This window comes from Sphaeramia orbicularis, chromosome 4, assembly GCF_902148855.1.
Source record: "Sphaeramia orbicularis chromosome 4, fSphaOr1.1, whole genome shotgun sequence".
NCBI lineage: Eukaryota > Metazoa > Chordata > Actinopteri > Kurtiformes > Apogonidae > Sphaeramia > Sphaeramia orbicularis.
The window spans coordinates 11,497,887-11,522,138 of NC_043960.1; the positions used below are offsets into that span (position 1 = coordinate 11,497,887).

The 24,252-nt window shown below is 36.9% G+C and overlaps 2 protein-coding genes across 4 annotated transcripts in view; both read right to left on the minus strand.

Moving 5' to 3' along the window:
- Nucleotides 1-24,252, minus strand: part of dnai3 (dynein axonemal intermediate chain 3) — a 25,288-nt gene continuing 1,036 nt past the window's right edge. The window contains exons 2-21 of the mRNA XM_030131767.1: nucleotides 19,493-19,677; nucleotides 17,985-18,089; nucleotides 17,473-17,601; nucleotides 17,164-17,363; nucleotides 15,842-15,958; nucleotides 15,521-15,717; nucleotides 14,198-14,307; nucleotides 13,409-13,498; nucleotides 12,565-12,654; nucleotides 9,494-9,613; nucleotides 8,207-8,280; nucleotides 7,163-7,316; nucleotides 6,932-7,028; nucleotides 3,546-3,670; nucleotides 3,297-3,357; nucleotides 3,010-3,140; nucleotides 2,694-2,901; nucleotides 1,741-1,832; nucleotides 1,504-1,611; nucleotides 1-760 (exon numbers count right to left, since the gene is read on the minus strand). Of these exons, the coding sequence (XP_029987627.1) occupies nucleotides 629-760; nucleotides 1,504-1,611; nucleotides 1,741-1,832; nucleotides 2,694-2,901; nucleotides 3,010-3,140; nucleotides 3,297-3,357; nucleotides 3,546-3,670; nucleotides 6,932-7,028; nucleotides 7,163-7,316; nucleotides 8,207-8,280; nucleotides 9,494-9,613; nucleotides 12,565-12,654; nucleotides 13,409-13,498; nucleotides 14,198-14,307; nucleotides 15,521-15,717; nucleotides 15,842-15,958; nucleotides 17,164-17,363; nucleotides 17,473-17,601; nucleotides 17,985-18,089; nucleotides 19,493-19,677 (2,525 nt within the window). The 3' untranslated portion in view covers nucleotides 1-628. The remainder of the gene's footprint in view (nucleotides 761-1,503; nucleotides 1,612-1,740; nucleotides 1,833-2,693; nucleotides 2,902-3,009; nucleotides 3,141-3,296; nucleotides 3,358-3,545; nucleotides 3,671-6,931; nucleotides 7,029-7,162; nucleotides 7,317-8,206; nucleotides 8,281-9,493; nucleotides 9,614-12,564; nucleotides 12,655-13,408; nucleotides 13,499-14,197; nucleotides 14,308-15,520; nucleotides 15,718-15,841; nucleotides 15,959-17,163; nucleotides 17,364-17,472; nucleotides 17,602-17,984; nucleotides 18,090-19,492; nucleotides 19,678-24,252) is intronic.
- Nucleotides 13,978-24,252, minus strand: part of LOC115417725 (G-protein-signaling modulator 2-like) — a 49,525-nt gene continuing 39,250 nt past the window's right edge. For all 3 annotated transcript variants that reach the window (XR_003935194.1, XR_003935192.1, XR_003935193.1), the window contains exons 16-17: nucleotides 14,468-14,473; nucleotides 13,978-13,989 (exon numbers count right to left, since the gene is read on the minus strand). The gene's annotated coding sequence lies outside the window, so the exon portion shown is untranslated. The remainder of the gene's footprint in view (nucleotides 13,990-14,467; nucleotides 14,474-24,252) is intronic.

Here is a 24,252-nt window from a genome sequence, read left to right on the forward strand (position 1 = left end):
GATGCAAATCAGGCCTATTAAACACAAGAACGGTCTGTGACTTTAAATCCTCTCCAAATAAACGTTGTTTATCAAAAGCGGAACGAACTGAGTCATTAATACGGTGCAAAATGTTTCACCAACAACAGATAAATATCATGAAATTAAAGAGCCATGAAATGACTTCCTACCAAGGTCAGATCCTTGAAGTATTTCAAAGTGAATCCTATGGGAGCAGTGGTGAAGAGGGCACTAATGGATGCCATTGCCCAGTAATTGGATCTTAGATGGGTGGATAAAAATCCATTGGTGACCCTGAAGTCCTAACCCGAGGAGTGACTCCTGAGTAAATCTTTATGGTGGAGTAAGAAGCCATTGTCAAGGTCCTGCACACTGTCTTTACAGTTAAGTTCTATTTTAGAGTTAACACAACTGTGTTAACTGCTAACTTTATATACTTAAGATTTATTTTGTAAATGAAGAAAAAAATCTTGACATGCAAAATAAGTTTTATATAATATATGTTTATTTATATTAAAACACCTATATGCAAGTCATTTATAAGAACATCAAAAATAAATGCATATGCCTTTTCTTTTGCATAAAATACAGCTGCGTGAGTGTGAAAGTTTGCATTATATCAGGTATCTTATGTCTCAGTGGTGGCTGGCAGCAGGCCCATGCTTTTCAGGATGCTCTCCTCCAACATCAGGTCATCATTGTACTCCTTCATGTTCGCTCCTTCATTCTCCTCCACAGTTTTCACTGGCTTGTCAAGCTCCTTTAAGTAAAGCCAGAAACATATGTCAGAATCAGAAATTTTAATCCTGATAACTAACCTTAAATCTGAGTATCAAAGGTTTGCATTGACTAAAATAATTTACACTGGTTTGAATGTTCTACACATCTTTCTGAACTGGACACACAAACACTGGTGCAGAATAACAGTAAGCACACAGTATTGTTTGGATTAATCTCCTGAGGTATCTTGTCCTTGTCCTGTACTTGATTGAAAGTTCTTGTGTTATTTTTATCAGCAGAAAGGCTCTGTCTGAAAATAAACATTGCAGTTGTGGAAAATCTTTGCTGTTTGGAGAAGCAAGTAAATAATATCCACAACTACAGAAATGAATGTGAGCTGTTGAGAGTTGACAAGACTGCCAGGCACTGGCTGTCAATAACCATCCTCTCCCTGGTGCCCAGGATCAAATAACACTCTGAATGAATGAAACATTAGAGAACAGAGGCAGAAACGCAGAGACAAAGAAAGGCCGAAAGTGACAAATTTCAGCTTGTCTAGTCAATTTAAAGTCGGTACAAACATTTATGCGCCTTTTGTGGACTTTCAGAAGGTACAGCAATAACTACTGTCAAGAGTTCTGAGGGAAATTCTTCAGAAAAAACTGTCACTTTTGTCCTGCTTTTTCTCAGTCTGCTTTGAGAATAAATCAACTCTTTCTTTAGACTTACCTCTCCACCTCCAAGTATTGTAAAATATATCTCGAATCAGAATCCGTATCTCACCGTTTTCTTCTTTGACTCTTCGTTTCCCTTCTTCGGTGTGGGCTGCATGTCTTTTCTCTCCTTCATACTGTCTTGTTCCAGCTCAAAGTATTTCCTCATACTCAAACTCTGCGGACAGCCAAGAGAAAATGTTATAGATATTTAATGTTAAGTTCATTCTGCACAGGTAAGAACTATAGTACACATGTCATGATAGATGGACACAGGAGGAGGTTGTCTGGATTTTAGTTGCGTTACCTCATTTTTGGTGGGATTGTAGAGAGACCTTGAGATTTCAAAAACACGAACCATTCCAAGGTCATCACATACAGATAGGAAGTGCTGCTTGGCTGTGGGCAAAAAACAACTCATCACAAAGGTGTAAATACAGTGGAAACTTCTCATACTGACCTACTACACCCCTCCTTTTAAGTCCTTTTCTTTCTTTCTTTACTAGTATATACTGTAATTGACATTCATATACTGTATTTATGACATGAATGTTATGAAACATGAAAAGATATAATTAATCCTCAAGGGGGGGGCTTTCCTTGCGTGCATTTATTTTCAATCAACATCATTCCCAGCAATTAATGTTTCTTGCTGTATGAGGAAGGAATCCCACAAGTTCAGCTGATGGACAACTAGGAAACTGTATATTTCATTCATCTTTTCCCCAACATTTACTGTGGAATGCGCATACAGCAGTAAGGCAAAGTGTCATGGGAGTAAAAATAAAAAAAATAAATTGCCATAGTTTTTATTTTTGCATATATTACCAGAGTATGAAAACCCCCAGAAGTAAACTGCTTTATTACTCTTGGCAAATTATTCACACAGCATTTGTGCTGGAATTATTCTGTCCCATGTTTTTGATCCATGTAAGTGGTATCCACTGTTAACACAGCCAGAGTAAGGGATACAGCTATATCTCAGCAGTGGCAGCAGCAGGGGACTGCAGCAGGAAGCAGAATTTCCAGATCAGCAATAAAACAACAGTAGAATAAGAACAGCACAAGAGGTTCATGAAAATATGTAGAACATACTTTATCTTAGGCAAATTCAGCAAAATATTGCTCACTGTTTACACATAAAATTCACTCTTAATGATTTAGGTTGGGACAGAATCTTCAAAGTTAGAACAATTTGTGCATTTTGTGGAGAATTCTGTAATGTATGTTTACTGTTTTTGGTGGATTAAATGAACTCACAGGAGGCGATCCAGGGTTTGATGCAGGTAATCTTGCCATTGGTGACATGTGCATTGACCTTTGCAGGCTCATTGGTCTTCTGTAGCAGGTTCCACACTTCAATACTCCCATCCTCTTTGCCAATGAAGAAAACTGCCGGCCGAGATAGGGACCAGCATGCCGCAGTGCATGGCTGCTCAGAGTGGTTTGATTGGATGATGGGATTATTCTGGACAAAGATGTGCAGGAGAGGTCCAATACTGTCACTTATATTGTAAATTGTATAAGTTTTAAGAATGCAAATATGCAAGTAAAAGTTAGCTGCACATCTTGTTACCATGACTCCCTCTTTCCAGATGGCGAAGTTCCAGCTCCCTGTAGTCAAAATAATATCTTTGAAGAAGGGTGATCGTTGCACTGTTTTCACCATTGAATGATGGATCCTTAAACAATGGAGAGGCTTGGCACCTGGAAGAGAAAGAGAAGGAGATGGCAGGAATTTGTTGACATATAACAAAGAGGCTTTGTTGAAAACAGCTAACAGTATAATAAATTAACTTTAATGGGTTAAAATATGCAAAACAACATTTATCTTCCTTCAAAGACAGTTATAATCAGACTCACTCTGCAGGCGGCCAGAATCATCCTTCTCTAGTTTCCAGTCTGTGTAAACTATCTCTCCGTGCTGCAAGTAAAAACACATATTAAAAGAATCAGTAGATTTTCCAGTGTTACATTTATGGTGAAAACAATGAAACTCTGTTTCGTTTTTGTACAGAATTGTAGTAGAAGTGGAAAGACTCCAAATGTTAATGAAAGACAGTTCCACTTCTATCAAGGAAAATGAAATATTTTATTGGTAGGAATTTTTACCTCTGTTCCAACATAGAGCTTTGTATTGACATCTTCCAGTGGTGTGAGTGTTTTAGCCGAAGGCAATCTGAGTTTGCTGTAGTCTGGAATGACCTTTGAACTATCATCATCCTCATGAGCTTCATCTGTTAAGGAACAGAACAAGAAAGAGTGTATCAAAATATTTAAGATACTCTGTCTTCTCAACCAGTTTTGTCCTAAAAATATTCTGAGAATGTAATATGCAATGCTCTGCCAATATGAGATTGTTTTGTTTCTCTTAAAGATGTTTTCTTAAACATTCTAAAAATGGTTTGTGATAACCTTGAAATGTCCTGTAGCAAAATTATCAAAACATTATGCTCTAACATTTCTAAAATGTTTTCAGTAGGAAGTTTCTTCATAAAGATGGGATAATGTTGTCTAAAAGCATTTCACAAATATTGATGGTGGAGATCTTGAAATATTTCAGGATAACACTGTGAAAACATTATGCTCTAACATTCTTAGAATATTTTCAGTAGGAAGTTGATGTTTTGTTAAAATGTCAAAAATAGTTATAGTAGTGACCATAAATGTTGACAATATACTTACCGTCTCTTGCAAATGGCTAAATATTTTAACAATAAACCAATGCATGAACTCAGCTAGAGGCAAGAGTTTGATGCAATGATACACTAGTAACTGATGAAGTTAGCAAGACAAGACTGAAAACATCATTAAAAAACACTTGCGACGGTGGTTGAGCCTGTTGTGTAATCTGACCATGAAAAAAAGACAGGAGGACAAAAGGGAAGGTGGTGGGGAGGGGTACAGCCAAGGTGAATGGGTATATACAGGGAGAGGGAAATAAAGGACAGGAGGTAGAGATGAGTGGAGACACAGAAAGGGGACAGTAAGGGAAAAGGGTAGGAGGGGGTGAGATGAGCAGGTCTGGTAGTAATGGAAGAGGCCTTTTCCAATACAAAAGCCCAACTGTCTGTGAGGGACAGTGCGGGACTATCTGTTCACACCCCCTTATCAGCAAGTCGCTCCCACTCAAGTCAGCTTTACACTGTTAGATTAGCTCTTGAAGGTCAGATCAGATTACCAATCACACATCTTCTAAATCCTCTTTCCCCTGTTAAGATGTGTGTAAAGATATGAGACAGATGATACAACTCAGCTACAGATGCAGACATTGTTTCACTTTTTACCAAACACTGGACTGCGCTGCTCAACTTGCCAAATAAAGGTGGCACTGTTACCGGGTCCTTTATAGTTTACTCCTTTCTTTAAATACAAGTAAGCATCAGAAATGACACACAACCAGATGCTAAATAGAGAGCTCAGACAGCAGACGACATAGAGCAGCCTCAGTCCACAGGAGTCAAACATCTTAAGTAGCACCAAAGTATTAATCACATTGGCATTCATTAAAACCTAATAACAGACTACCTGAGGGCTCCTGAAAAAAGTAGCAGATTTATTGCCCCAGTTAGTGAGCGTATTATTTCTATAACCGCCAGGCACCAAAGCTGTGTTTATGGAGGCAGACCTTCAGCCAGACAAAGACAGGTTTCTTCTTGACCAGCCAGGACGTACACGATCATCTTCTAGAGCATAAAGAGCTGGAGCGGCATATTGCAAAGAGCTGACAGTCAGTAAGGCTAATGCTCTGCAACTATGAGGGCCTTGTTTTGGAAGTAGCACTTAATAAAGTGCTATGAAACCAGAGGAGAGAACAGGAAGACAGGGAGCAACAGAGAGAAAGAGAGCACCTAGGGCTGTATAAACTCTGCCCCTCTGATCACTGAGCGCAACCTTCCAAAGCCAAGGCCTCCTAAAAATAAACAGTCATGCACATATTTTCTAAGCTTTTCCCGCAGAAGATAGTAATGTTTCTAGTGAATATATGCAGAGGTAGGTAGTAGTGGGTTACATTTACCAATACATATAGTGCTGTCACCTTTTTGAGTAAATTCATGAAACTCTAAGGCAGTGGTTCCCGACCTGTTTTAGCTCGTGACCCCATTTTAACATCACAAATTTGTGGCGACCCCAGACATTCAAAACAGACTTTTTTTTTTTTTTGCTAAGATTTTGTTTTTGATCATGTAATAGTTTGCTACACCATGTTGCAAATAAATGTTAATTTTAAACAACATTTAGTCTATATAATGTATATTTTTATGGACAGAGGCAGAAAAGCCAGGTGTCGATTACTGCACAAAGTGAGAATTTTATTTTTCTTGGTCAGGATATGTACAGTCAGTCCAGCTTGGATTTACAAGGCTGACAATTAATACTGAACAAACAAGAACTCAAACTATGAATTATGAAAGAGCTGCAGCATTTTAAACTGACCACAATGAACATTTGAAAGATAAACAGTACCACAGGGCTTCAGTTTCAGCTTCTGTCTTTTATGTATTGTGATTGTCTCTCTCAACTCACCAAATATTTTTTATTAAGTTTTTATTTTTATTTTTATCAACTACTATAAATTTCAGGTGACCCCATTTGAATTCCAGGTGACCCCACGAGGGGTCCTAACCCCAAGGCTGAAAACCACTGCTCTAAGGATTCTTCTTAATATTACTCTCTCAAAATAATTTTCATATTTTAATTGGTTTGCACATGAAAGTGTAAAAGTTACTCTCTAGTGTCCAGTGGAGTCCAGAACTCAATATGAGTTCAAGTCATACCAGGAAGTGACTCCTCAGGGAGGAGGTATCGGGTTCTGGGGAGCCGAACAAACCGACTTAGAGACACTTTTTATCCCTGGGCTATAAGGCTTTTAAACAAGTAACTCAGGGTACTTGGGGAAAACTTTTAAACTTTTAAAGCTTTTAAGTTTTTAACTGTTATGCCTAACTATTTATTTTATTTATTTTAATACTTTTATTATCTCTATATTCTTAAGCCTTATTTATATACTATTGTGTTTTTATCTTGTTTATGCTGGATTGCACTGAGGGGGGAGGCCTGCATAATTTCATTGTAACATGAGTACAATGACATAAAGTTATTCATTCATTCATTCATTCATTCATTCTTCTAAATCCACCTTAAATTTGACCTGAAAACCTTCCCCTGGATGAATACTTTCACCTCTATTCAGCATATTTTTGCAAAGTAACAGTTCTTTTATTTCAGTATACGCCACTGAGTGCTCTGAATGTCTTCTTGCTTGCATGTTTTAACACTAAAATTAAAGGTTATGTGCCTCTTTTAGCCCTGTCTGCAACAGCTAGTTAAGAAAAGTGCTTTTTTAAATCATTTTGTTACGTTTTTTTCATAATTGGCATGTTTCATATCTGCTGATCCAATCTTACACTTCATAGCTCTATAATCATACCATCTGTGTGATAGAGGTGGTGCAACAGGCAGATAAACCCAGTCAGCCTCCAGGGTAAAGCTCTCACCTGTGGTCCTCCCTGTCATACTCTTACAGGTGTAGTGTTCCAGGCTGAACTTCAAAGGTACATATTCTCCACTGGTATCGATCTTTGGCAGTGAAACCTGACACATGATAGAAAAGATGATCATCTGAGTAACTGAGAGGCATGATTAAAAACCACAGATAAACGCACAGAGCTTTTAGATTCATAATTTCATGTTGTGGTTTCTTATTGTATGTCACCGTCATTCGATACCTTGAACAATGGTTTCCATGTCTGGTCCAGGTGTTTGAAAGTTTCAGGCACAGCGTAGAGTGGCATCTGTGGCATCTGATCTGCATTCTGCTTTACATCTGAGGCTGTGTAGCTCAACAGCCTTGGCGGTCGAATGTCCCAGAACCATAAAGAACTTTAAAAGAAGTGAGAATGACACAAACAATGACAGAGTAGAATTAAAACGGGCAGTTAAAAATGGATAACATGGACTCGAACTCTTGATATTAAACCTTATCTTAAACATCAAGTTGGAATATTTGCTTGTTGTTACTAAATCACATTTGTTACCTCCGCCAAGGATCGGCTAAGGTTATGTTTTCATCGGGGTTTGTCTGTTTGTTTGTCTGTTAGCAAGATGACTCAAAAAGTTAAGAAGGGATTTGGATGAAGTTTTCAGGAAATGCTGATACTGGCACAAGGAACAAATGATTAAATTTTGGTGGTGATTGGGGGTGGGGGTGGGGGACTGATCTGCCTTGTCAGAGCTCTGTGCTCTCAGAGTGCTTTTCTAGTTTCACTTGTTACTTCCGCCAGGAGGTATTGTGATCGCTTTGCTTTGTGTGTTTGCGTGTTTGTTTGTTTGTTTGTTACCAGGATAACTCAAAAAGTTATGGATGAATTTTCATGAAATTTTCTAAAAATGTTGATACTGGCACAAGGAAGAAATGATTAAATTTTGGTGGTGATCAGGGGTGGGGGGGCTATGGGGGCCCACTGATCTGCCTTGGCGGAGGTCTGCGCTCTCTGAGTGCTTTTCTTGTTTTCATTACCTTCGCCAAGTGTAACGGCAGAGGTTATGTTTTCATCGGGGTTTGTCTGTCTGTCTGTTAGCAAGATAACTCAAATAGCTATAGATGGATTTGGAGGAAATTTTCAGGAAATGTTGATACTGGCACAAGGAATAAATGATTGCATTTTGGTGGTGATTGGGGGGGGGGCTGATCTGGCTTGGTGGAGGTCTGCGCTCTCAGAGTGCTTTTCTAGTAAGCTATAATTTCAGCATTTTTTCTGTATGTGACCTACCTGTCAGGAGCGCAGGTGATAAACTGAAAAGCAGCGTTATGCTGGTTTTCCACTGGTAATCCCATCCTGGTCACCTAATCAGTGAGAAAGGGGTACAACATTTACAAATGACTCTCAGGCTAAGTAATACTGTGAAGAGCTGACAGGAGCGAAGGAGACTCATGTGATGTAGAGGAGAAGAATGTTCCCCTAGGGCACTTTGGTGATTGTCTTACTCTTCTTATCCAGATGGGTTTTAGTGTGTCAGCGATTATTACAGCCACGTGTATGTGTGCATTCTTTTCGTGAACATTGGCGCGTTTTACACACACTCCGCAACATACTCATGTACTGCAGGCTCCAACTATTTATTTCATCTGCATGACACCAAAGTTAATTATCATTACATGGATATTTTAGGTCAATAGAAATGGATATGTTGAGGGTATTCTAACGGTTGGCCCATGTGTACGCACAGCAAACAGTACTTCAGCCAAAAACCACATAATTACATTTGAAATACAAAACATTAGGGGATTTATATGTAATAGACCAGTATAAGGAGACAAAAACAGGGCTTCAGAATTGTCTGCAGCTGTGAGGAAAGGGACAGTCATTCTGTAACAGACTGTCAGAAAAAGTACAAAAATATCTTGAGGCCCTTATGAACAAGCTGTCTGTGGCACTACAGTCGAGTTGTGGGTTTTATGCTTCATGCTTTCCGTATAGTTGGAACCATTGTATTTTTCTTTACTTTTTTACTTACTTTACTTACTGACGATGCCGAAATCTGACAATGAGCTTGACTGTTGGAATGTGTAAGCTCTTGTTACATTATCATCTTCCTGTTCTCTTCTCTGATTGGACTACTTACACGTATGCAAACATCTGCCTTATCCTCTGTTAGAACTGTTTATAACATAGTTGCCTTTAACCTGAAACTCCTCCTATGATAAAATAAGGAAATTAATGGATGAGCAATAAAGGATCTGACCCTTTAATGTTTTATTATCACATTACGACTACGATATGAAGAATAAAAATCCACAGTACTTGGAAACTAACGGTATTTACATTAGATATGATTACGGAGCTCAATATCAAGAAAACATTTGCTAAAAGCATTGGTATGCAATCATAATAACTTTTTGTTGATCAAGATAGGGTGAATGAAACCCTGCTAAAGGTTTAGAACCAACCCACGCTCTTCCCAGTGGAAGAATGTCAAGGAATGACTCGTTGCACGATCAGTGTTAGGGGTCAGACTTGCATTTGTGAACCTCTCGCAATCCCTCTGCTCAAATTTACCTCGAATGTTTGTGGCAGCCAGTGGACATCAGTAATTGGTGCTTTGTAGCCGCCCTCTAAGGCAGACACAGCACAGAAGTGCACAACAGGAGTCTTATTCTCTTTGCTGTCAAGAAGGTCCTGGTGGAAGGTCAGACACAAAAGGCACAGCATGAAACAAAGAGCTCTGACAGTTAATTCAACAGAACAGCAGTGATCACCTACTGTACTGAAATGGTTCTGCATACATTATATAATAAAATATGCATCATAAAGTTTGGTGCAAATGGACAGATCTTTGCAACAATCTTTGCAATCTTTGTAACACAAATTATACATCACTTTTATGAACATACAGTCACGGAAAAAATGATTAGACCAGCCTTATTTTGTTTAATTTCTTGTTCATTTTTATGCCTGGTACAACTAAAGGTACATTTGTCTGGATAAATATAAATGATAACAACAAAAACAGATCATAAGAGTTTAATTTCAGAGCTGATTATCCATTTTCCATGGTATTCTTGATAATAACCAAAGTCACTTCAGTTCTTACATCAATATCTATGGCATTGTACTGACAAAAACAGTGCTTTTAGGTGTTCCATGTTTTCTTTTCTGTGTGTTTTTGTCACATGATATACACAGGAGTTAGTGCTCCATCTCTGAGTTTAAGATATTCACCATCAGAACCAAAACCTGCTTAAAAACAAAACACAACTGTTCTCATCTGTGAATATTGTATATATTGTGTATATTGTGTGGGAGAGTGAGTGATGAATGAATGCCTAACATGTAAATGCAACACTGGATTATCAAATTGTACAGTATGACCATTTTAAATGATGTATGTTTTATATATATTATATTTTTATGCATGGTATTATCGCTTTAAATGACATATATTTTATACTTGTACTGCAATGTTGTGGAAGAGCCAAACTGAGGACTGGAGTTGAGAATTAGCACTAGCTATGAACTCTATGTGTATCACATCAGCTGCAAACTTGTAACTATGTTTGACTGCATTGTACCTGTCAAATAAATAAATAAATAAATACTTGATTGCATAACCATTGTTTTTGATGATTTTTGATGGTCTAATATTTTTTTCTGCGACTGTAGCTGCAGATTACAGAATATGCCTACATGAGACATTTCAGTAACTTAGGTCTATATTGATGGACTTTCCCACAGCAACCATGATATAATTAGCCCCTGTATTTGTGTAAAACAGTGTTTAAAACATCTACTCATTGTGCTACATGTAAGTTTTAAGCGATCACAGATCAACACCCAGGTTGCGTGATGCTTTGCTGTTTTGTACTTTTATGTGAACTCACCACAAATCTAAACAGCAGGATTTTAATTGTTCATTTGTCTGATAAGCTAGCAACAGGTGCTGTTGCTGTGTGGCTTTCACAGCACTCAGCATCGAAATAAGAAGCTTTTTAGCTGGTACAACGGCAGAGTGTTTACACTGCAAACACACAGCAGGGCAGTGAACTGATTTGCCTGTGTGTTATCGACAAACTGCGCTGGTGGATAGAAGGTTTGTGTAACAGCTGGACTATGTGAGCTGATGGTGTTGACTCGGGAGAATGAAGAGCAAACAAGGACAAAGAGAACAGAGGGAGGTACAAAGGGTGGTAGAGGGGAAGGCGAAAGGGATGGAAGTAGCAAGGAGTGGGATGGAGACAGCTGTTCCACTGTAGAGGCAATAAAAACACACAAAGCAAATGAGGGCTGGACGATGGGGGCATATGTGTCTGCTTAAATAAAAGCAGCCTGGTGGAAGATGTCAGTGGAGGTCAAGCTTTAAGGGACTGAACTGGTTTAATATTTAGTGTGTGGATGTCTACAGTGGGTTTAACGTGCTTGCCATGTTGTGGGTTTAAATCCGAGTTCTGGTTTTTGTCATGAATCATTACCTCTCTCCCTCCACCTTTCCTTTATTACTCATTACATTTAACAAGCCAGATATACCATGGCAATATGAGTCTGCTAAGACGATAAGTCAAATAAAAAGTTTCACTGAGCTTTTATGGGGTGTTAGATCACTTTGGTCAAAATTAGGTGTTTCCACTCGGACTTATACCAGTGTTTTTCAACATTGGGGTCGGGACCCCTCGTGGGGTCGCCTAGAATTCAAATGGGGTCGCTTGAAAATTATAGTAATTGATAAAAATTAAAATAAAAACTTACTAATTAGAAATATATGGTGAGTTGAGAGAAACAATCACAATACATAAAAGACAGAAGCTGAAACTGAAGCACTGTGGTACTGTTTATCTTTCAAATGTTCATTGTGGTCAGTTTCAGATGTTGCAGCTCTTTCATAATTCATACTTTGAGTTATTGTTTTTTCAGTATTAATTGTCAGCCTTGTAAATCCAAGCTGGACTGACTGTACATATCCTGACCAAGGAAAATCAAATTCTCACTTTGTGCAGTAATCTACACCTGGCTTTTCTGCCTCCGCCCATAATAATAATATACATTATATAGAGTAAATGTCATCTAAAATTAACATTTATTTGCAACATGGTGTAGCATGATCAAAAACAAATTAGTTTTAGCCAAAAAAAATAAAATAAAAATAAAGTCTCTGTTTTGAATGTCTGGGGTCGCCAGAAATTTGTGATGTCAAAATGGGGTCACGAACCAAAAAAGGTTGAGACCCACTGATTTACACACTGCAGCTCTACATTCATGCAATGACATAAACTAACTTCAAGATTTAATTTTGGCATTAGTATGTTTGTGGAGCGAGTTTTGACAGCTGTGGCTGGTTTGAAAAGGACCATTAGGCCTCTGCATTCCCATCTAATGAAAGGGTGAGGATGAGGAGAAAACTCAGGAGTCAACATATCATCATCCTGCTCTGTTATACAGCACCGCTGAAGAGTACAGCTTGTCTGTACATCAAATATGCCCCATCCAGAGCTCTTATTTGAATAAACCACAGTGACATCACCACTGGCCAAAGAATTAGGGTAAGTGATACCATATGCAGTAGACGAACAGATACGGAACACCATGTGCTATTGTATCAACGTAGTACACACTGGAGACAGGATATGAGTACTTACAATAGGGTTAGAGTTGACAGGCACATTCCTACTACCAGGCTGTGATCCTTGCAGATATGTGACGTGAGCAGAAATGTCCCACAAAACAACCTGAGATAACAGGAACACAAAGTGAGTAAGTGGAGATCATCATCTAAGTCTGAGAAAAAATCAAAACAATAAGATGACACAAGGATAGAAATAGAGAAACAGTAGTAGACATGACTAATGTGACAGAGGGTGTAATTAGTAAACAGGGTTTGTCTATCTTATTGTAATCTCTTTTATTGGAAACCGAAGCACTATTCAGCATATTACTACCTGCAGGAAAAAAAGCAATAACTAAACGATGGATGACACAAGGAGAACCGACAAATAATTAGATAGACATAACCATGGGAACTTATTGGATGGAAAGAATAGCCTTCACTGTAAATTTGAAGATGTTTTTTTTTTTTGTGCAACACTGGGAGGGATGGGTGAGGTATGTGAAGCCTTTGAGATCTGATTTTGCTGAGATGACTGTATGAATATGAACCCAAAATCCTATGAAGGAAATATGTTTTTGTGTTTTTATTTATCATTATTTATACATTGATTCTTTACTTTGAGATCCTGTATGCTAAGACAATGATGAGCTGCTGTAAATGTTGTTGTTTTGTCTTTTTGTTGTTTTTTTTTTTTTTACACCTACTCTCTGGATGTGTATAGTTTGTTGTGTATTTGTCAGATTTTTCAATGTCTGAAAAAATCTAAATTCTAGCAATAAAAAGAGAATTTAAAAAAAAAAAGGAAACTGAAGCACATTATTGAAAAAAGTGGGGAGACGCAGAAAAGCCACCACAGAACAGAGGATAATCAGCACCTGGCCTTTCACACTGCCTCCAACGATAACATTTGGATCAGAGGGGGAGAACTCAAAGGCAAGAATGTCATCTGGGCACTCCAGTAGCAACTGCAAGAAAAAAAAAAACAAAAAAAAAAACACAGAAAACCACATATACAGGACAGAAATATTGAATTTCAAAGTAGAAATTCCCACATATTGGGTGTTTTCCATCCCAACTATTTATTTATTCTAGTCACTCCGCGCAAAGTTCAGCTTCTAATCCACAAAACCAAGTGAATACAGCAGATTCCATTTCATCACACATAAAGGGAAAGTGTCCAGAAGAGCAGGATGGCATACAGAGCCGTCATTTTTCACTATTACGTTTCAATCTGCCGGAGTTTAAAATTAGCTCAACACTGGACCACAAGCTCTCTACTCCCAACACACAAAATAAATACATTTATTTCAATCATATAACGTCTCCAGTGTCTTCTACTGAATACCTTCTTTAATTCAATCACTGATCCAGCAGAGACTGAAACTAAAGCACGACATACGAAGCAGCGAAGGCATACGTCATACAGAGCTCAGATTACCTCTGAGTGATTTAGCAGCTCACTTTTATTGATTAAGAGCGTGGGTCAGATCAATAGAACCTCTCAAATTTTGCTAGAGATGATAGTGGTTTCATGTGACGCCGCAATGCAAATTCTTCCAGCCATTACTTGTGAAAGTGTGTCTCAAATGTATAAATAGACAGCGGAGAAAACTTGCTTGCTCCAGCTTATTTCCAACATTCTTTCAGATGTGATGCTGCCTTACCTGAGGGGTAGAAGGGTCTGAGAAGTTATAGAAGAGAATGGGAGATGGCCTGACATCATGTGTAGTAGACTGCTTCTCTGCTTTTTTGGACAGGGCAACAGCCAATGCACCTACCGCATTGAAAAATAAAACAAAAAAAAAACTTAATATGAGGCTATACCTGCAATGAAGCAGAAAAACAGATGTCAAATGTGTTAGTAAGTCAGGAAGTCTTTTCACTCTGCTGACTGTGAAATACTTGGATTAGGTCTGATCCTTACATTGAATAACATATGTCTGAGGTTACGACTCTGGATTTTGCTTGTCTACAGCCCTTTATATGCGATGACAGCTGGGAAATAGCTCAAAGCAATAGAGATGGAAAGCACTGCTTTTCCAATGATATTTAAATATTTCAATTATATTACCACTATCACCCATCAACAATATTAAGTAATATTCTGAAGCATGTTGTAGAATGTGAAGTTTCAGGTGCTAAACATTTAAATCTTAATTTTCTTATATATATATATATATTCATTAATTTTTTTTCTTTGTATTGTTAAATACTGTGAAAATGGAGTTAACTTCAAACACCACAAGTTTATACTCACTCAAACCCAAACATGGTCTTTGCAAGGAATGAATGTCGACCTTTTTACCTCCGCCAAGGAACGATGGAGGTTATGTTTTCATTGGGGTTTGTCTGTCTGTCTCTCTGTTACCAAGATAACTCAAAAAGTTATGGACGGATTTGGATGAAATTTTCAGGAAATGTTGATACTGGCACAAGGAACAAATTATTGCACTTTGGTGGTGATTGGGGGGGGGGCAGATTTTGATGAAATTTTCAGGAAATGTTGATACTGGCAGAAGGAACAAATGATAAAATTTTGGTGGTGATTTGGAATGGGGAGGGGGGTTACTGATCTGCTTTGGCGGAGGTCTGCGCTCTCCGAGTGCTTTTCTAGTTAGCTTTGATTTTGACACATAATATTAAGAATATTAATCGTCATGTAATGCTTTCATAGATATTTGTGATTTTTTAATTGAGATCTAAAAAGGTAATAAATATAAAGGCAGTTTTTTTGCAGTTTAAAAAATATATATATAAAATAAAAAATAAAATAAAAATGTAAAAAAAAAAAAAAAAGTTTAATTCCATCCATCCATCCATTATCCACTGCTTATCCGGGGCAGGGTCGCGGGGGTAACAGTCTAAGCAGGGATGCCCAGACTTCCCTCTCCCCAGACACCTCAATTTTAAACTGATTAAAAAATTAATAAAAATAAATAAGTAAATGAACAAACAAATAAATAAATGCATGCAGTTTTGTATGTCACCATAGATAGTAGGATGCCAGTTAATGCAGCTGATTTTCTTGTCCTTAGAGTACTTCTGGTCTGTGAAGGCCTGATAAAGCATCAAGACTTCAGATTCTCTTTCAGACCAGTTGCTCTCTTCAGCTCCTGTACCCAGAGCTTTCCAGTCATCAAAGAACACATTCATAATTTCTTCCTGCTGGAGAGCATGCAAAACCCTAGAAGACAATACATGTTGTTGATGTAAAATCTCTCATGCGTAGGTCCAGATTCTTTCCCTTCGTCGTTACAATGCAAAGTTTACAAACATTATAGAGAGACAGACGGTCACAATGTTCTTACCTCGGTGTCACCAAGTTTAAAAAATCTTTCAGGCCCTCGGAACGGAGGATGTTTTCAATTTCATCTTCCTGTAAGTCTCTTGGCTTGTACACTGTAAAAATATTTCTCTGATGCTTCCTGTAAAGTGGGAAGAAAGTTCACATTATAGTCATGGAAACAAAGAAAAATGAAAAAACTAAGAAAAAAGTCATATGAAGAATCATTTAACCCATAAAGACCCAGTGTTACATTTGTGTCAGTTCCAAAATATTTAGTTCTCTATATTTAACTTTTCTTAAGTGATTTATCATTATTTATTATGACGTGATCCTCTGTATTTTGTGTTTTTTTTTCCAGTGAAAATATGTTTTTTCCCATATTGAATTTACTGATTATGTAGATGTTCATAAAAGCTCAGTTTAAAGTTGAGGGTTGATTAATCAAAAACAGAGAACCCTGAAGAAAAAGTGACATTTTCAGCAAAATGTATCATTAACTGAAAATAAACCAAGTATGTCCATCCAATGACATTTATCAAAATCCATGGGCTTTACTGATGAATCACTGTTGTAGAAGATGACGGTGTTTCCACGTTCACTACAAAGCATCTGAACGTCTAAATGGGTCATATCTGATGACCATGAAAAGATGACAAACTGCATTTTACACCAATTATTTACATGTATTGACAGGATTAGTGGACCAACAGGTATTAAACAATTTAGATCAGTAGATGGTTTTGTTGGTTGGTGGCTGTTTGGGTCTTTATGGGTATAATGCCATAATTTCTAAGTTAAAATAATGATTTTAATCCAATGCTGCTGACAGAACTACCCAGAGGATGAGCTCCTGCTGGTTTATGACAGGGATTTCACCTATGGCCAGAGCTTCTATCTGGTTCTCACACCAGTGTTTTGAGTTTGTTTTTATTATTGACTTTCATTGTGTTTATGTATATTAGTGTGGATGTATGGCTGTGATTTCCATTTTGTGTAACTTCTGCTGCTGCTGTTTCAGCCAGGACACTCATGAAAAAGAGATTTTTAATCTCAATGGGCTTTTTTTCCTGGTTAAATAAAGGTTATAATAATAGTGACAATACTAATACTAATACTAATAATAATAATAATAATAATAATAATAATAATAATAATAAGAATAAGAAGAAGAAGAAGAAGAAGAAGAAGAAGAAGAAGAAGAAGAATTAATCTTAAAAATTAATTTCCTATTCAGTACATGTATCAATGCAGTGAAACAGTTACTTCACAGACTGGCAGATACTTGCAGTATCTGTAAGTGCAAAAAAACAAATCTATTTTATATAAACTAATTTGCTGGCATACCACTGTGTCTGAGCACTGCTGCTCTGAAGCACAGGAACAGCCTGCACCCCGCAGTCCCTCTGCATCTGTTTGATGCTGAATCTGCTGTCTAGATACGAAGGACACTCCAGGTAGCCATCTTCAGCATCTGCTGTATTGCGGTCAGAAAAACACAGGGGTGCATCAACCTTCCTCTGCACTCTGAAACATTTGTACCGCAACTATTGAAAAAAAGAGACACAACACAGCAGTGAGATGGAAGAAAATGCAGAGAAAATAGTGTAAATAAATACACAGTACATATTTAATTTGTATTTTATACTGCAGTGCCTTTTTTCTTGTCTCTCTGACAGATTCTTCCTCTATCTCTTGTTCACTGCCAAGAGAAATCCATGGCTTTGGTTCTGGGGTTTTAATGATTTCAACTGCAGGCACTTCTGGTGTCTCAGGCTTTGGAGGCTGCAGCAAAAAAAAGTACATAATGTTAAGACCTGGAAACTGTACACAGTGGAAAGTGAGATAACATTTACAACTTAATGAATAGGCTTGATAGTTTAGTCATATTTCCTTCTATTCATGGCTACAATAATGTGTAAAATAAATCAGGACGTTATTATGGCACATTGCTTGTCTTCTCCAATTTAAATAAGTTGTCTAAACTTTTTAAGCTAATAAAGAACTATGCCCATCCATACCTGCAGATGTACTGTATTACTTACTACTGTATTACTAAATTAAAAAAAATATAAATGAGTCAACTGCACCACTCCTTAACCACTAGACTGTGCAGAAGACAACAGAAAAACAAAAACAAACCTTGTTACAAGAATTCAGAAACTCACAGCGAGTATTTCGTTCTTGGCCTCAGGTGTGAGAACCAGATAGAAGCTCTGGCCGTAGGTGAAATCCCTGTCATAAACCAGCAGGAGCTCATCCTCAGGGTAGTTCTGTCAACAGCATTTCATTAAAATCATTATTATAACTTAGACATTATTAAGTTATCTGTTGTCATGTAAAAAGTATAGCCACATAAAAACTTTGACCATCAGCAATTTAGTAGCAAGTCAATGGATCTCAGAAATGCAGACTTGATGGAAAGAGTATAGATCAATGTAAGTGGGCCGTTTCCACATATTTTGGCATGTTTCAAAGCAAAATGTAGGGCATTGAATGTCCAGGACCTTGGACCTTAAAATAGATACGTCATTTTCCTCTCTTGTATCTTGTAGTTCCTCCTGAAGGCTTATGTAAAGATGATACATACAATACTTCCTGAAGATTTTCCTGGTTGTAAGTAAAAAAAAAAGCTGTCACCAAATGCTGGCCCCTACTCTGAACCTTTTTATGAGGATTGTCAATCATATGTGCTCCATGGAAAGGATACATAAACCCTTTGGCTACAGAAGGACAAAGGCAAAAACTACGTGAGAGAATGAAACTGCTGTTCGCAAGAAACAGACACAGAATAGAGTATTTTTTTTTGGTTTATTAACCATTAACTGTGTCAGCGTTTGTCTATAACTGTCTGTAGCGTCATGCTCTCTGTCCTTTGAGTCTATAATGCCAAACATATCATACTGTGTGTGATATTTTTTTCTTGAAAAACCTGATGTATATAATTAGATACATGCAACACACTGATAATCCACCGGGGGGAGGATTTCATTCACCAGAGGCCTTTCCAGTGACACTACAAGATTGTCATTAATGAGGAAAGAGGCAGAACTTTGCCAATTTTGAAAAGAAATTACCAATTTGTCAGACATGTTTGTGTTACATTATGTTTTTGTTTGTTCAAAAATAATAATATTTGAGCACTGAGACCTATCAAATATGATACAAAACTGAAACTCATACATGGGAATTGATATTTGAAAAAAAAAAAAAAAATTGGGGTTGTTCAGAAGGACCAATAAAGGCTCCAGTTTCAAAGTACTGGAATTTTCTGTCAATGATTTAATAGTTCAGGATTTACAGGGTTAAGTTTGTTTCGCTATAAAAGTGAAAATTTGACAAAAAAAAAAAAGTTACACAGAAAAATATGTCAACTAAACACTTGTCTAAAACTAAAGACAGGCTTGAATAAGAAAGCTGATACATGTAAGGCTTAAAACAGATCAGTGTGTATGAGTCCCGTGGGATATTCTCTGGGATCATTAGTGTAATGCACTGTAATGTAAGGGGCGAAGCCTGCATAGTGTTGGTCCTGCCTATTTATGTAGGATAAAGAGTTAAGCTGGTTACTGGTTATCCTGTCTGTTCCCACAACCCTTAACTTGGGGTCTGTACACCATCACAGTGTCTTGGGGGTATTGTCGGAATGATCTGTATGACAATGGATCAACCTCACCAGCACAATCTGCTTTACAGGGCTGAAATCGGAGACTGCAGCTCTTGTCTTAATGTCCTGTATGATGTCGTCTTTTTTCAGCAGCTTGTAAGGGTTCTCTTTTGTGACATCCTCATCTGTCCGGCAACCGAAAAGCTCCTGGGTCACTGATGTCAGGACCAGGGGGAAGATGCCGTCAGGGTGTTCTTGGTTAGAAAGTTATAATCAGAAGAAATAAATGTTCTATTAACATTAGATGCATTTTAAATCACTACTTTATGACTATATAGGGAGCTTAAAGGCTGGTAAATTAAAAAATAAATAAATAAAAATGATAAAAAATAAACATAAAAAAATAATAATAATAAAATTAAAAATTAAAAAAATTTAATATAAAAAAAAAAAGGCTGGTAAATTTATGGTTTTTGGTAACACATTGGGTATGGGCATAATTTTCTTTCCTATCAACCCATCACAAGAGACACATTGACATTTTAAGACTATTCTTTTATAAATATCACCTCAGTGTATTAAAGTTGCATTTATACTCAGAAAAAACATTAGGCAGGACTAAATATAAACTCTGTGAAATCTGATCTTACATGCAACGAACTCATAAAATCTATCTAATCTTAAGTAAGCTGCCAAAAGATGCAGCATGTGTTTACAGTAAATGCATATGTTAACCCCACAAATGTAATAAAAGGCAAACATAATAAAAATTTGCAGCTTTTAACATAATAATCCCACAAATGTAATAACTTTCCCAAAAATGTAATAACAGTTGCTATAAACAAACTATAAACAAAATAGCTCATTTTCCCACAGTGTGCTCCTACCCTCTCCATTGTTATCATAATCATATCCAGACCTTTTATTTACATGGTTCAAACATAGGCTTCTATTAAACTTAATGAGAATAAATAACATCCAGTTCATACTGAAGCTTTTATAATAAAACCTTTACAACATTTTTGCCCATTCTGTTTTGTTCCTCCACTTGTATTGGTAATTAAACACCTACTTATCTGGAATTAGTACAATGTGGTGTAACTGCAACATTTGATCATTCTAAAAAGGCAAGTAAACCAAAGGACCAAAATAAATGGGAAGAAAAAGAAAGATAAATGAATATTCATGCATGCATTACTTAAATATATGTGTTGTACTAATTTATTACATTTGTGGGAAGTTATTAAAATTTTGAAAACTGAAGACTTTTACCATCCCACAAATGTAATAAATCCCCACAAACGTAATAATGATTACATTTGTGGGAAAGTTATTTGCAGGGTTGACATGCATATTTGTCAGTTGTTCCACTAGAGTGTACAGAAATGTTTTTATTATTTTGCAGAGCAGAATATGCAGCGAAAGACATGAAACGGGGCTGAAAGAAGACACTGGGATGGCAGATAGACATGTAAGGATGCCACAACTAAGCGAGAAATCCATATATCATGGGATGTTCACACAATGGATGGGCTTCAGAGTCATCTAAACTGTGACACACATTCTTGCCCCCGCTTTCTGATCAAACACACAACACCCCTGATCCTTCATCTGCCCCTCCCTGTAGGGTGGACCACCCTACAGTATCACAGGATGAAACGCAATCCCTGTGAATAGCCTACGCACTGTCCAAACTCCTGTAAGGGAATGCAGCTCTTTTTTCTTGTTTTTTTTTTTTATCTCCTACACTGTCACGCAAGAAGCAGATCAATAATGGATGAATTCAGGACATACGTTAAAAACTGCATACTAGGTACTAATACATAACTGGGACTGTTACAGAATAAAACCTCAGCAAAGACACCACAACAAAGTTTTTCCTTAATAAACAATCTATACTGACTTGTCCATAACATGGGCTCAGTCCAGTGCACATATAGTAAACAGGGTTTTGCATAATGACAGTTTTCATCCTCCTTGCGGTCTCTCTCTTCAAAGTCTTTCCACAAGGTTGCTGAGGGGACGCTGGGAATGCTCAAGTACAGCTTAAGTAACCACTTCCCAGCTGGGTGTGTCAACCTTCTCCACTCACACCACTTAGGCCTCACGCCAAATCATTGTAGTGGAAACTCACACCCCTCATTTCACAGAGTTATGTGTCAACTATGGCATTTGTATTCATGGGAAATATTTGCCTGAGAGACAAAGAGTGTGATGTGCGATGTCCCATAACCCTCAAGAATGTAATTAAACCATAGAGTTTGTTGCAAAGATATTTTTAATCTGTCGGGCCTCCTTCCTCTTGCATAAGGCTGTAAAGGGTTGCAATTTTTACTGTCTGCTGTGAGATGTTTACATATTTATACAACTGTAACACAGCAGACCACAGTTATGGATGTTTATTTCCTCTCCGGTGATAAAAGGAAGGATGTAAGCCAGAAAAATATGTTCATCCGCTAACATGCTTTGTGTTGTCACATTGAGAAATGTGTGAGGAAAGACTGTTTATTCTTATTGTGAGTTTATGTACAGTATGTGCATGGTCTGAGAAAACCTGAAGTAATGCTTTACTGTTAAGTTCAGATGACTGGGGTCAGGTTATAGTTATGCAATTTTGTGTATATGCCAGTTCAATAGTTGTCCAAATAACAAAATTAGCTTCTTTTATAATAATTCAAGACACATTGACATGATCTAACAGACTTGTAGTACGTATTGGATTGGTTACATGACCTATAAATCCACACTGTCATTGAGAAATGTGTGAGGGAAGACTGTTTATTCTTATTGTGTGTGTATGTACAGTATGTGCATGGTCTGAGAAAACCTGAAGTAATGCTTTACTGTTAAGTGAGACTGGGGTCAGGTTATAGTTATGCAATTCTGTACATATGCCAGTTCAATAGTTGTCCAAATAACAAAATTAGCTTCTTTTATAATAATTCAAGACACACTGACACGATCTAACGGACTTGTAGTACGTATTGGATTGGTTACATGACCTATAAATCCACATACTGTATATATGAATGTTTGAAACAAAGGCATTCTTATAGTGAAAAATACCTGTTTGACACCATTCTTTAACTCCCTCAAGAGTCAGTGACCTAATCTATGGTAAAAAGATACACTGACCTGATTGACCAAAAATATGCTTTCACTGCCGGTATGTTGACCGTAAACTTAGCCTTGACAATGGGGATCTAGTAGAAAGCATGTCCAAAGGCAATGCAACTGTACACTCAGATCACATCAGAAGGATTTTCCAACGGCTTTAAGACATGTCTGATTCTTAGTTTCAGCCATTCTTACAAAATCACTGCTTTAAGACAGTATATTTATATAATGTATATTTAGATGTCATGTGTGACTCAAGGCTAAAAATATAAACCACTTGTGTATGGATTTTATATATGGGTCTGTCTCAAACAACTAAATACAGATACAGATTAACTGTATTGATACCAGAGAGGAAATTCCCTAAATACATAAGTACAGGTACTATTATTTATGATTTATGATTACAACTGCTATAAAACGATTCAAAAACTGTGTTCTGTAATTTATGACACTTTATGATTTAAATTTTCCTCTGCAATAGTGGCCAACCCAAAAATAATACAAAGCTGAATGTCTATATATTAATTTCTTGTGTGTCTTGTGTCATATGAAGTAAATATTTCACTTACCAGGCTGTTCAGCTTTTACAGGTGACTCAACCCTTTTGCCTAAACAGATTTCCATATCATTAGCTGCATTTCAATCCCTAAACTTTATAGGATAAGTATGCAATTAGACACATTAACTTCAGTGTGCCAGCACTGACCTGCACCTTTCCCTTTACTGCGTGCTCTTCTTTCCCTACTCTTTGATTTCTTAGGAGGCATTCTGAATACTGTCAACTCAAAGAGAGAGGTCAAAGTGTTCTCTCTGAAATAAATAAATAAATAAATAAAACTGGCAAATAATTCTTAATTTTCTACATCTTTGAATTTCTTACTGTCAACGACAATGAGCATGTTTAAAGTATTGTATGTCGGCTGAACACAGTGGAAAGGCAGAAAGGCTATAACGAAGATCCAAAAACATTATCAATACAAGTGTCGCCATCTTGTGGCGAGTAAGAGAACGGAGAATTTTTGTAACTAGTAATGCTGAGGAGAATCACTATGAATTAACTAATTCTTGATTGTTTTGTTTGAGAAATAACGTATGCATAATGTATGAAAGCATATTTAACACCAAACTGTACTTTAAATGTAGCTACAGCAACAGATATGAGATATAAATTACTGATAACAGAGCCCTAGCTGTTTGCAGGACTGTAACTATTTTATAGGGTTTGGTAAGTGCTATCTCTGCGCTTTTCTTAGAGGAGTTTCTTATTAAAAAAAATAAATAAATAAAGTAGATATAAAATATATCAGAATTATAAATGTTGTAATATAATTACTATTACCATTACTACAGAGGAGGATTAAGGCCACTGGAAAAAAAAAAAAAAAAAAATTAAGGTCCAAAATATTTTTCTTTTTATTATTATTCTGAGAAAAAAGCCTGAATTCTGAGAAAAAAGTCAGAAGTCTGAGAAAAATGTCAGAATTCTGATTTCAATCTCAGAAAAATAATTTAAAATGTTTTTAAAACAGTCAGAATTCTGAGAGAAAAAAGGCAGAATTCTGACTTTACTCTCAGTATTCTGACTTTTTTCTCAGAATTATAATAAAAAAAAATATATATATATTGGACCTTTATTTTTATTTTTTTTCCCAGTGGCCCTAATCCTCTTCCGTACATTACAATCCCTGTGTACAAATATAGAAAAAGCT